The sequence below is a fragment of the Vicia villosa genome, unplaced genomic scaffold (assembly GCF_029867415.1).
Source record: "Vicia villosa cultivar HV-30 ecotype Madison, WI unplaced genomic scaffold, Vvil1.0 ctg.002276F_1_1, whole genome shotgun sequence".
Lineage (NCBI taxonomy): Eukaryota > Viridiplantae > Streptophyta > Magnoliopsida > Fabales > Fabaceae > Vicia > Vicia villosa.
This window is the reverse complement of record NW_026705882.1, coordinates 313,037-326,491: the sequence shown is the minus strand read 5'-3', so window position 1 is coordinate 326,491 and position 13,455 is coordinate 313,037. Positions and strand designations below refer to the sequence as shown.

The 13,455-nt window shown below is 34.0% G+C and overlaps 1 protein-coding gene across 1 annotated transcript; it reads right to left on the bottom strand.

Moving 5' to 3' along the window:
• Window positions 1–1,338: 1,338 nt before the first annotated feature.
• Window positions 1,339–1,842, bottom strand: LOC131638343 (uncharacterized). The gene has a single exon (XM_058908903.1). It carries the CDS (start codon window positions 1,840–1,842, stop codon window positions 1,339–1,341), a length of 504 nt encoding a protein of 167 aa, XP_058764886.1.
• Between the last annotated feature and the right edge of the window lie 11,613 nt (window positions 1,843–13,455).

The following is a 13,455-nucleotide window of genomic DNA, read 5'->3' as shown; positions in this document are numbered from 1 at the left end:
ATTTACCTCCTTAATATAGATGGAGAGATTCATACGATTAAAATAGTCACTCAATAAACGCATGCAATAGTTATAATGATAGTTAATATATTATTTTAAAAATTAAGAAAACATTAAGAAAAAAATTATATAATTAAAAAACATGATTTTTTCTACTGTTAAAATACATTTAACTTAAATCCTAAAAATTATTTTTCACCATTTGAAAATTGATTTCAAGTAATTATTATAGAGATTAAACATTTTTAATACTTTAAAAAAAAACATTCTAGTGGTGTCATAATAGTTAAAGATTGGCATTTAAGAATTAATTAATATACCATGATAATAATAAATCTTATAATATCTTGTCTGTATTAATATGAATTTGTATTTAAGTTATTTTTAAGCCATTTCAATATTTATTAATAATAACTTTTAATAATAATCATAAAATTTAAATTAATGACTTAGAATTATTTTAAATTTTAAAAAATTTATATAATGATTAGGTGAATAAAATATTTATTTAATAAGTATTTAAAATTTAAGGTAAATCTCAGTGATTAATTTAAATCCAATAATTATTATGAAAAATATGTTGATTTTCTTAATAATTAAAGTTCTCATTTAATATATATATATATATATATATATATATATATATATATATATATATATATATATATATATATATATATATATATATATATATATATATATATATATATATTAATATCCTTTTCAAATTTTATCGAATCTTAACAAAATACATAAAAACAATTTAATTCAAATGCTTAGTAATTAAAATCTATAAAAAAAAATTATAGTAAAATTGAATTAACATATCACAAAAATTAAACGGAATAGCTAAACAAAACATGTTACCATACAAACAACAAGCAGATAAGGGGCATAAAGAGTCAAGGGGCATAATTAGGACAAAACACATTTTTCAATAAAGAAAACAATTAATTCACATACCAGCTAAATAGAAAGATATAAGTATTTAAAATAGAAAAAACTATTAGAATCTACGCATGAGTATATTAATCAATTTGTAATTCAAAAATATAGTAATGAAAATTTTAAAAAAAACTTGAGTATAACACCTTCTATTTAGTAGAAACATTTAAACATGGCAATGAAGTTGATGGTTCAACACTTTCAGTAATATTCCTTTATATTTGTAGACCAAAAAAGTTTAATAAAATAATTTTTTCACTCCATTAACGTTTTTTGATTTTTTTTTTTTGTGTAAGCAAGATATATTAATAAGGAGAACTAAGGGTTCTCCAATCCGATTATAAGAAATAACGGAAAAACCAACTGGTAAAGAAAAATACAAACCGAAGTCGATTACGAGAGGAAACGAAAGGGATCCTTAACAAAGTCGTAAAAGGAGTAATTGGAATAATTAATTTTCCCATGAAAGGACCACCTACAAGCCAGCTCCTTAATGTTCCAAACGGTGTTATTCACACTCCAATTATCCTTCCGAAAGCAAACCCCGTTCCTTAAAATCCAAAGAGTCCAAGTGGTGGCAAGCCACACAATACCCGATCTTCTTTCGTTGACATAATTTTGATGAAAAAAATTGTGCCACTCCATAAAACTAGACAAACTCTCTTCCTCCTCCGGATCCCCTTTTGCAACCCACCAAGCAATCTCATTCCACACCTTCTTAGACACCCAACAACCAAAGAATAAATGATTACTACTTTCCAAACCACTTCCACACAAAGGGCAATTAATATTATCTAAAGAGAAAGTTAAACCTCTAAGCATCAAAAGATTCTTTGTGGGAAGTCTATCATGAAAAAGCCTCCAACCAAAAGCTTTAATTCTAAATGGAACTGTCATACCCCAAAATTTGCCCATACTATTTCTCTTGTTCAAACTCAAGTCAAGGCACATGGCTCAAAGACACCCCTCCTAGGCAAGGTTCAAGGAACTAGGGTTTTTGTTGTTCTGAGGAGAAAATCAATGAACCAAAGGCTCCAAGACATCCCATATGGGCTATGATACCCCACACTACCTCCATGACAAATTTCAGGTCTCAATTCAAAAGATTGATCACTCAATTGCTCAGAAAGTCAACAGTCGACTAGTTTGACTTAAAAGTCAACTGTGGTCAAAGTACAGTCAAAACTCCTGATTTTTTTGTCAACATCCTCATATTGAAGTATCATTCACCCTTTGATCAATAATTGATCATGCTTCATCAAGGAAAGATCAGAAATCAACAATCCCAAAAGTTTCTAAGTTAGGGTTTTCATAGGAGAAAGTCAACTGAACTTTGACCAGCCATAACCCCTAAATGGAACATCAGAAATTTCCCAACAGAAGCCTATCTAGAAGGAAATTTAATTCTCTACAACTTTGTCTCTCACAAGTCAAGGCCAGAAATGCATCATTTGGGAGATATGAGGCAAAACATTACAGGTCCTTCTAGAAGATCGCAAAAAAATTGTTTTTTGTCAAGAGCCATATCAACACGATAAAATCTCCAAATGAAAAAAAGATTCCAAAGTGGATTGTAAAGGACATCTTAAGCTTTCCAAAAAGTCATAGAACATGGTCATATGATAAAAATTGAAAGAGATGCGAGGCTCAGAAGTTGGTAAATTTTCAAGAAAATTACAAAACTCTAATTGCACAACTTCGTGTTTTTGGACTAATGGGCCTAAGTAATGGACTTCAAACATACCCATGACCTAAAATAGGACCTATATTTTTAATTATTTTTATTTGATATTTGTTTGAATTTTATTTCAAATAAAGACAAATAAATTAAGTAAAAATATAAAATAATGGTTTGAATTCATGGGGCTTTACTTCTAATCATCCAATGGCCCAATTTAACACCCTAATCAATTCCAAATTCGTGGAGGAGTGATTAAACAACATTGATACAAAAATAGAAAGTTTTAAGTCATATTTTCTTTAAAAATATTATATCTTTTTAAAATGTCAAAACCCAAGCCCATTTGAAACCCTAAAATTCAGCCACTATATGTATTCAACATTCTGAGCACAAGGGTTCACGTTCTTGCAGCCTAGGCATGAGGGTTTCTCGTCCAAAAAAAACTCCTTACAAACTTGCACCATCGAATGTTGGTTTGTAGTTCGCCTCAAGAAATTCTCAGGCCTACATTGTACTTGTGAGGTAAGTTCAGGTGGGTAGGGAATGAATTCCATGGCCAACTCACGTTAAACTGCATCTAACGCAAGCTCCTTTGGCACCATGTTCATGAGTCTCAATTTGTACGTTTTATCGTATTTTTATTTAAATTACTTGCGGTAATGTGTTCCTGAGATGCCATATAACAGGTATAACCCATCGCATGAGGCTTAGAACGCGTGAATGAGGATGCACCATTGTTAGGGCAAAATACTTGCGTGCTTCGTTTTCGTGTTTACGGGACCTTTCAGTCAAAACCGATGCCATATTTGGATTCAGAAGGATGGATTTAGGTTATCTGGGTTGCTTTTAATATTGTTCATCATGTTTTTTGCAGGATTTAAAATATAGAGAATTGCTGCGGAAAAAATGGTGGAAGAATCTGCAGGTAATCCAATACAGTATTCACAGCGTTTCAATGGTAGGGATGATGCACAGTGGACAATCCCAATCATCCACGCGTGGCACACTTGTATTCGTTGGCCAGCAATGCGCACTCTCTCTCCAATCTCTATTGGAGGGTCAATGAGATCAACAGCATCTCTCCATCGCTGATTGGTGTGCAGCTAACTACAGGGACCCACTTTGACTCATTGTTTGAAACTACTATTAATTGCATTTCTCTCTTTTAATTTTGTTTTGTTTACTTCAACAGAACCTGGGCTCGATCCCCTGGGACCTCCAATTTATTTTGCCTATTTGTTTGTCTTCATTTGGTTACAGATCCAGCACAAACGTCAACGCACACGCCTATGGTACACACCACACCTCCACCGCTGGATCTCCATGGACACAGATCTGAGGGCATGGGAACGACGCTCCATGGTGCGTCCCCAGGAGATTGCTGCAATCAAGCGCCCCACCAAGTTTCCTTTCTTTTTCTTTTTTTCCTTTATCCTCTTTGTTTTTTATTTATTTATTTCTTTTTTTAATATTAGAATTAAATTTTTTATTAACTTAATTAATTTTTGATTAATCGATAATTAACTAAGTAAACTTAGGTTAATTTTAATTAGATTAATTTTAATTAAGTAATTAGGGTATACAAAATTTTAATTAGATTAATTTTAATTTGTTTTTAAGGATAATTAGATAATTAAATTTTAGTTTAACTATTTAGGATAATTAATCCAATTAGGGTTTTTAATAATAATTTTTAATTTTAGGTTTGTCATTAACTTTTCCCCTTAATCCTAATTAGGACTGTGGATGTAGGTTTACCCTTTGTAATCAAACATTGAATTTCTTCAAATGCGCATTCTCCTCTCATTTCATGCTCCCTTGATTGTCGCATGTCTTTAATTTTAATTATCTATTTTATTTAAAATTTCATGTTTTATTTAAATTATCTGCATTTATTTAAGCTTTTATTTAATTTCTGCCTTTATTTTTGCCTTTTATTTTTGCGCCTAACTTTTCCTCTATTATGTAACTGCCCCAAAGCCATGTACGCGAAAAGTTTTCTACCTTTCTTTCTGCCTTGCCTTTTATTTTCTGTTACCCTTCAAGGGTTTTATTGTAATAGTAATTAGGTTTATTTTTCATTCTTCCTTTAATTTCTGCAATTTTAAACTGCGTGGTTAGTAACCCTAGGGAGTGATAAACCATGAATTGAATATAGAATCACTACTTGTACAAGATAAATGTAATCGAAGTTAATCACGTGATTGTTGCACCCACACACCTTTTGGGTAACCTCTCTTGTTGCCTGTTGCCTTATTTATCTGTTGCATGTTGCCTCTAATTGTACTAAATAGTCAAGTCCCTCGATTCCGAGAATACCTAAAGCAAGGTTGCCTATAGAGATTAAAAATCATCTAGTCCCTCGAAGTTGCCTCGGTAAAAGATGATTGTCCCAATTGCTAAGGTATCCTCGCGTGATGCCTAAGAAAATCAAATGACTATTATATCCTTCCCTTAGACTACCTGCCCTATTTATGGCAGGGACAGTCTTATGGCGAACGATAACCTCGATGACCCTTCAACATCCATTTGAAAAACTTTCTGCCCTTTCATGGTATGGATAGACCCTTTCGCCCGAAAGACTTAAAGAACGAGAAAGACAATCTTAGGGTAGGTGTTCTTAAATGCTTGCTCACATTCAATTCAAAATTCAAAATGCTTTTCACACCTCCTTTTTCAAATCAATTCAAAAAGGCTACGCTTATTTACAAGCTAAAGTCCTTATTCAAAATCTTTTTTCTAAACACACACGACACTTCAAACATTTCTAACAATTTAAAAGTGAGCTAAGCAATTAAGAGCCCATGGATAACCATGGATACAAAGGGTGCTTTAAACCTTCCCTTTGTAAAACCTACCCCGAACTCAATCTCTTTCAAAAAGGTTTTTTTCTGTTCTTTTAGCCTTTCTATATATTGGATAAAATAAAAGTCGGTGGCGACTCTTGCTTACCGCAACATTTCTTTAAAGTCAATTCACCGTATTACAGGCACCTCCGTTTTCCAAATGAACCCGAAACCTTCATCACATCTATTAAAAGGCCCAAAAGTAGTACAAAGTCTTTCATAATTCCCATAACAAGACGCAACCGAAAATTTCAAGCCCGCATTGCCCTTCCAAACCACTTTATCCTTACCTTCCTCCCACCCATTGAAAACTCCAACCCTACTTTTCAAATTCCCAAAAAGATCCGAACTAATGGGATCCTCCAAGAAAGCGTCGGAAATCCCGAAATTTCCCCACCTCCACTCACCTTCAACCCACCCACCCATACCCGCTACCGAAACATTCTTCAAGCTAGATAATTTAAACAAATCCGGAAACTCCGCTTTTAAAGATGAACCACCATTATGAATGTCAAACTTAATGCACTCCACCATTGGGTCACTAATAGAAGAAGATCCCACTTTTAAAATGTCCTTCCACCAAAACGAAGAAGAAGAGGGCTCTTTAAAATCTCTAGCATTACCACATACTTTTAAAGACAGATCTCCATACCTAGCATTCAAAATATTAAACCACAAAACGTTATGTCCTTGAAGAATCTTCCACCTCCATTTGTTGAGAAGAGCCAAGTTAAATTCCTCAATATTTTTTACTCCTAATCCCCCTTGCTCGAAAGGCTTGGTCACCACCTCCCACTTCAACCAATGAATCCTCCTCTTCTCTTCCACCCCTCCCCATAAAAATCTACTTTGGATGCTCTTAATCTTTTGAACCACTTTCTTTGGCATTTTATAAAAGGACATAGAAAAAATAGCTAAAGAACTAAGAATGGACTTCAAAAGAGTAATTCTCCCACCAAGATTCAAGAAGCGATTCGACCAACTATCCAACTGATTCTTCAACTTATTAACAAGAGGATCCCAAGTGGCTTCCTTCCTAGGATTAGAACCAATATGGATCCCAAGAAAACAAAAATTACTCTCTTCCTTTTTGCAAGAAAGAAAGTGAGAAGCCGCCTCCAAAAAAATACTTGTTGGTATTGATGCCAATCAACTTACTTTTATGAAAGTTGATTCCGAGACCCGAACAATCTCAAAGGCTCGAAGCACCGCTTTAATCGCCCAAACGTATTTCCAATTACCCTCCCCTACCAACAAAGTGTCATCCGCAAATTGAAGGATGTCCACCGCACACCCTCCTTTAATTTTGAAAGTTTGAAATTCCCCCACTTCAAAAGATCGTCTTACTAATCCCGAAAGACCTTCCGCCACCAAAACAAAGAGGAAAGGAGAAAGAGGATCACCTTGTCTCAATCCTCTAGAAACTGCAAACTCCTTGGTTGGACTACCATTAACAAGGACCGACATATTACTATTGAAAACCAATAACTCCATCCACTTCATCTATTTCTCTCCAAACCCCATCCTTCTTAACATATACCTAAGGAATTTCCAACTAACCTTATCATACGCTTTTTCGAAATCCACTTTGAAAAGCAAATAATTTTTATTCTCCTTTCTCGCAAAATCCACCACTTCATTAGCAACTAACACTCCATCCAATAGTTGCCTTCCGGGAACAAAAGCACTTTGGCAAGGAGAAATGATGGAATCTAAAACCCCTTTTAATCTACCTGCCAAAAGTTTAGCCACAACTTTGTACATGCAACCCACCAAACAAATTGGCCTATAATCGTCCAAAGATAAAGGATTATTGGATTTCGGAATTAAAGTAAGGAACGAAGATGTCACCGCCTTGGATATGGTTCCTCCTTCGTAAAAGTAATGAAAATATCTAATGAAATCATCTTTAATAATACTCCAACATTTCTTAATAAAAAGAAAGGAATACCCGTCCGGCCTCGAAATCTTAGTCCCACCACAATCCCACACCGCCTTTTTAATTTCCTCTTCAAGAAAAGGTTTCTCAATATCCATCCCCACCTCCCTACTAATACCTTTGAAAATAATACCATCCAACAACGGCCTATACTCCTCCGATTCCAAGAATTTACTCTCGAAATGATTGAAAACCACCTCTTTAACATCCTCCACCCCTTCTACCATCTTACCCAAGTGAAGAATCGGGCCTAAATGATTGACTCTTCTTCTTTGTTTCATTATTTTGTGAAAAAACCCACTATTCGCATCACCCTCTTTCATCCAAGTCGACCTAGATTTTTGAATAAGCATATTTTCTTTGATTCTCAAATTCCTCCAAAATTTACTACATGCTTCCCTCCTCATATCAAGATCCTCATCGAAAGAAGAAGAAAATGTTTCCAATCTCTCATCCGCTAAATTCATATCACGCACCCCTTCTTCCATGTATAAATCAATCCTCCCGAACACCTTGATATTCTACTTTTTGAGTTTGTCCTTTAAAAGTCTAAGCTTCTCTTTCAAGACAAAATCCCCTCTTCCTTCTACCTTCAATCCTTTCCACTCCTTTTCCACAAAAGGGATAAAAGAATTGAACGAGAACCATTCGTTATTGAATCTAAAAGGTTTTGGATCCCAATTAGACTCATCTTTCATAATCCAAATTGGGCAATAGTCTGAAATATCCCTATCTCCAATAAGTTGGCCGATCACGTCCTATTTACTCACCACCGTATTTGATAAAAGAAAGCGACCAATTTTACTTTTCGATTTCCCATCACTACTAAACCAAGAATTTTTTTTCCCTTTACAAGGAATGTCCACCAAGTTACTATTGAAGATAAAATCCGCAAACAATTCCACCTCTTTTTTATTGACCACCATCGACCTCCCCTTCCTTTCTCTATCATTTTTTATCGCATTAAAATCTCCCCCTATAATCCATTCTCCATCCTTAAATACCTCCTTCAAAGCCAACAAATCATTCCAAAGAGCTATCTTTTTACTCAAATCACAAGAAGAGTACACATTTATAACATAGTAAAAATTATCATTCCAGCAAGCCTTAATACCCAAATATCCCTCTTATTTAAAACTATCCACAACCTCCACATTGTCAATGTTCCAAAGAGTAATCATTCCTCCCGATCTACCACACGAATTAGAAAAGGAAAATCCCACCTCCGGTGTCTTCCAAAAACTCTTGGCCACCATGTCATTCATATTAGTAATTTTGGTTTCTTGAATCATGAAAATGTCCGATTTGCCCCTTGAAATCAACGTACTAACCCCCCTTCTATTTGCGCTCAGCACACGAACTGAAACAGAAAAGAATATCCTCATTATCGCCCCCGATGCCGGACTCGACATCGTTGTCCCTTAACACATTAACATAAGATCTCCCGTCGTTCTTCACCTCCATCCATCCCTTAATATTGCCTTGTCTCTGCTCAGCAAAGAAATCTCTCTTCTGCAGCCTGACCTACGAAACGCCCCCTTTCACTTTCCAAACTTTCTCATCCCTCTGAAAACGTGGAAGATTCACATGGAGTTTCTTCCCCGCAACCGCATGCTGAAAAGACCCGTGTTGGTTTGTGGGGTCAGTCGATCATCCCGAAAGCAGTCTGGGGCGTTACAATTATCATCAAGCTGAACAACTTCCAAAGCACTATTCACGCGCGTCAAGGTTGAACATATTGAGCTTCTTTGAAGATAATGGTAGATATGTCATTATGCATGGACTTTTAATTTTAGATGATGATTGATGTTAATCGAGTCACAAAATCATTGAAATCCAAGATATCGCCACCATTGCATGGACTAAAATCTAGTTGCGGGAGCCCTAGTTGCTCGAGCGCATAAGTGTTGACGATATTACATGAACTTATGTTATTTACAAAGACTCTTGCTATTGTGTGATCCTCTAAGGTGACTGTTATACTAACGGTAACTTTGCGTAGTATTAGTGTGAATTACCTTCTCATGATCTTGAAATCCTAGCATTGGTCAGTCTTTACTTTGTGACCTCGTGTCAACCGTAGCTTGGATAAGGTTTTCTAGTGGTGGACCTACATCAGACATCGCTTTCGTACGGATCTCATCTACGACAGAGAATTGAGGTGGTGTGTAAGATAGGAGAATTTGACATAGTTCTTAGGTGCGATGTAGGAGATTGTTCTCTCCATCTATCTCACTATGGTTTTGGGAGAGATATGGCTTAGGACCTGGGATGATTTATTCGTGGAATTTCACGAGAATTAGAGGTCAATTCACACAAACGGTACAACAGTTTTATATTGGAAGCAGAATTATTGTTGATCATTGAGGTAGAACCCTAGAAATAGTGATGATGATCTCAAGTAAAGCGCCACGGGATAGACCTACAAAATTAGCACTCCGACGCCCAAATCAGTTACATGTGCTAACTATGTATGTTGGATCGCCTCGTTTGGGCTATGCACAAAATAGAAAACTTCTTTAACTAGCCATTATTTAAAGAGTATCACAGGAAAAAAATGATTAATGTTATATTAAAATTAAAATTGATTAGTCATTTTAGCCGAATTTTTTAAATAAATAGATCAGATATATTAAGACGACTATTATACCAGTACTGCATCCATTCTTTATTAGAATAGTATCTTGTATAAATTTTCCATTTACTTAAAAAAATTGTAATAATAAATTTATAAAAAATGTGAGTTAATTTTACATATTTATCTTTCCAAGTTATAATGATATAATAGACGGGAAAAAAGATTTTGTTTTACTAATTATACAAGAGTCAATAAGAACATTTATAATTATAATGCCAGTGTCTAATAACCTAAACAATGAGATGTATGTGTACACATAACTTATGTATACATCATTTTTTCAGTGAAAGCATCTAATAAGAACTCAATCATTTTGAAAAAAATTTTAGCCACCTCCCTATGGGGGGTCACCCCCAGCGAAAATCTCAAAATACCCCTGCTTCAGAAATGAACTTCCGAAGCGCTTTTTTTTCTAAAAAAATTTCCATAATTCGGAAGTTCATCTCCGAAAACACCTCATGGGGGGTGAATTCGGAAGTTCATTTCCGAATTATGCAGAAACTGTGTTTTTTTTTTAATGTTTTTTCTTAAACAGTCTCGCATTTTAATTAAACGCAAATGCCAAATAAAATAAGCAACAGATAAACTGAAAATACTAATACGATAAATAAAATCCAAATAATATATACAAGCCGAACCAAATAGTAATAGTGTGCGCAATATACAATCCGAAAACAAAAAATAAATAAACCCGACCACTACTGGGTGTGTCTAACCCTCTCACCCTGAGCCCTCCTCTGCCGCCTGTACCCCGCCGCACGGCCCGCATTAGTGACGATCGCCTCCATCACGGCGACTGCGTCTGGACCGCCCTGATGAACGACACCCCGATCCAAGGCGTCCCGCCCAAGCATCTTTATCCGCTGGCAGATCGGCAGGAGATCAATGGCGTGGTCATCCTCGGCCTGCTGGTTCTCCAGGATCTCCTCATGTGCTGGCCTAGGAGCGCCGGGAACGTCGGGTCTCAGTAGAGGATGGGACACCCGGTAGAACCATGTGACGTACCCCTCCTCACTGTGCCAGTCCTGTGTGACCCGAGTGAGACGGTACTCCTGCGGTACCACATGATGCTCCCACTCCGCCCATATGGCACTGAGCTGCACTCGGGTCACTGTGTCGGGAGCAGCCTTAAAGGGTGACCTGGGTATCCGCTGCACGAATCCGAACTGACGCATGCACCGCTCAGGGAGATACCGGACCATGATGCCGGTCCCGCATGCCAACCAGCCTGAATATAGAGCAATGCCGTTATAGGGGACAATCTGGGCGTAGTCGGCGAACGGCCTCGATGTGACGTCGTCGTGCATCGTGCGGTCCAAGTACAGACGGTATGGTCCCACCGCATCGTTCCCCCTCTGGAGAGCGTATCTGGCGGCCCTGGGCATGGCGTCCACGTCCGCAGGATCGATGTGAAAGCCGTGGATGCGGGAGAAGTAGGAGATGATCCAGCTCTGAAACAGAAACACGATAATGTATTAAAAATAGGGTTAATACCTATTTTCACCCCTGCCATATGGGGTGTATTTGAAAAACCCCCCTGCAAAAAAAAAAGTTGCAGTTATTACCTTAACAAATTTTAAAATTTTCAACTTGGACCTTTAGCCAGCCACATCATCAAAAAATCTGATGTGGCAACTTTTTTTTAATTTATTATTATTATTTTAATTGCGTGGCAGGCTTATGTGGCATTATTATTATTTTTTATTTAATTTAATTCCACGTGGCATTATTATTCTTATTATATTGTTTAGTTCTTAAAATGTTAAAAATCAAAGTTTAAAAAACTGTTTTTTATTTAATTTAATTCCACGTGGCATTATTATTATTATTATATTGTTTAGTTCTTAAATTGTTTAAAATCAAAGTTTAAAAAACTGATCCCAAGAGGTGTTGAACCCAGGAACAATAACATCTATTTCCAACACATTACCACTGCACTGAGCTTCACATTATGTCATACGAATGACTTAGCTACTATATAATAGTTGTTGTTAACGTTTCATTATTAGTTTTGGTTTAATTACTATTTTCATTATTATTTAATATTAATATTATTAGTTAATAATTAATAGTTAATAGTTAATATTATTAATTAATATTACAAAATTATAAAATAATGATTAATATTTATTTTACTGTTAAACTTAATAAAATTTTAAACTAAATTAATATAAAATAATATTAATTAATAACGTTAATAGTAAATTAAATTAAATATAAATTTTAATATAAATTGTTTAAATTAAATTAATTAACTTAAATATAACGTTAATAGTAAAATAATATTAAATAAATTAAATAAAAATAAATTAAATTAAATTAAACATAAATGTTAAATTAAATTAAACTAATATTAATTAGAAAATATAAATTAAATTAAATTAATATAAACAAATATTAATTAATAACGTTAACCGTAAAATAAATTAAATTAAATTAGATATAAACATTTATATAAAATATTTAAATTAAATTTATTAAGTTAAATATAATGTTAAAAGTAAAATAATATTAATTAAATTAAATTACATATAAACATTAAATTTAATTAAACTAATATTAATTAGAAAATCTAAACTAAATTAAAATAATATAAACAAATATTAATTAATAATGTTAACCGTAAAATATAAACTAAAATAGAATTAATTATAAAATATAAATTAAATTAAACTAAATTAAGTTAATATAAATTAATATTAATTAAAATTAGTTATTTTAGTTTATATTTTATAATTTAATTAAGTTAAACAGTAAAATAAATATTAATTATTATTTTATAATTTTACTAATATTATTTAATAACTTTAACATTAACTCATAAATATTAACTAATAACTAATAATTATTAACTAATAATATTAATATTAATTAATAATGTAAACATTAAGTATTAATTTTAATAACGTAAACAGTAGTTAGTATATAATTTCTAAGGGAAATACACATCATAAAAGAAGCTGCAGCGCAGTGGTTAAGTGTTTGTGATGGAGGCTATGGTTCCTGGGTTCAACACCCCTTTTGGACCAACTTTTTAAACTTTGATTTTTAACATTTTAAGAACTAAACAATATAATAATAATAATGCCACATAAACCTGCCATGCAATTAAAATAATAATAATAAATTAAAAAAAAAAATTGCCACATCAGATTTTTTGATGATGTGGCTGGCTAAAGGTCCAAGTTGAAAATTTTAAAATTTGTTAAGTTAATAATTGCAACTTTTTTTTTGCAGGGGGGTTTTTCAAATACACCCCATATGGCAGGGGTGAAAATAGGTATTAACCCTTAAAAATAAATACGAAACATAAATAAATAAATACGATAATGTATTAAAATAAAACGTACCGTAAGCAGTGTGCAGGATCCGACCAACTGCCTCGTCCTCCAGTTGGAGGCCTCAT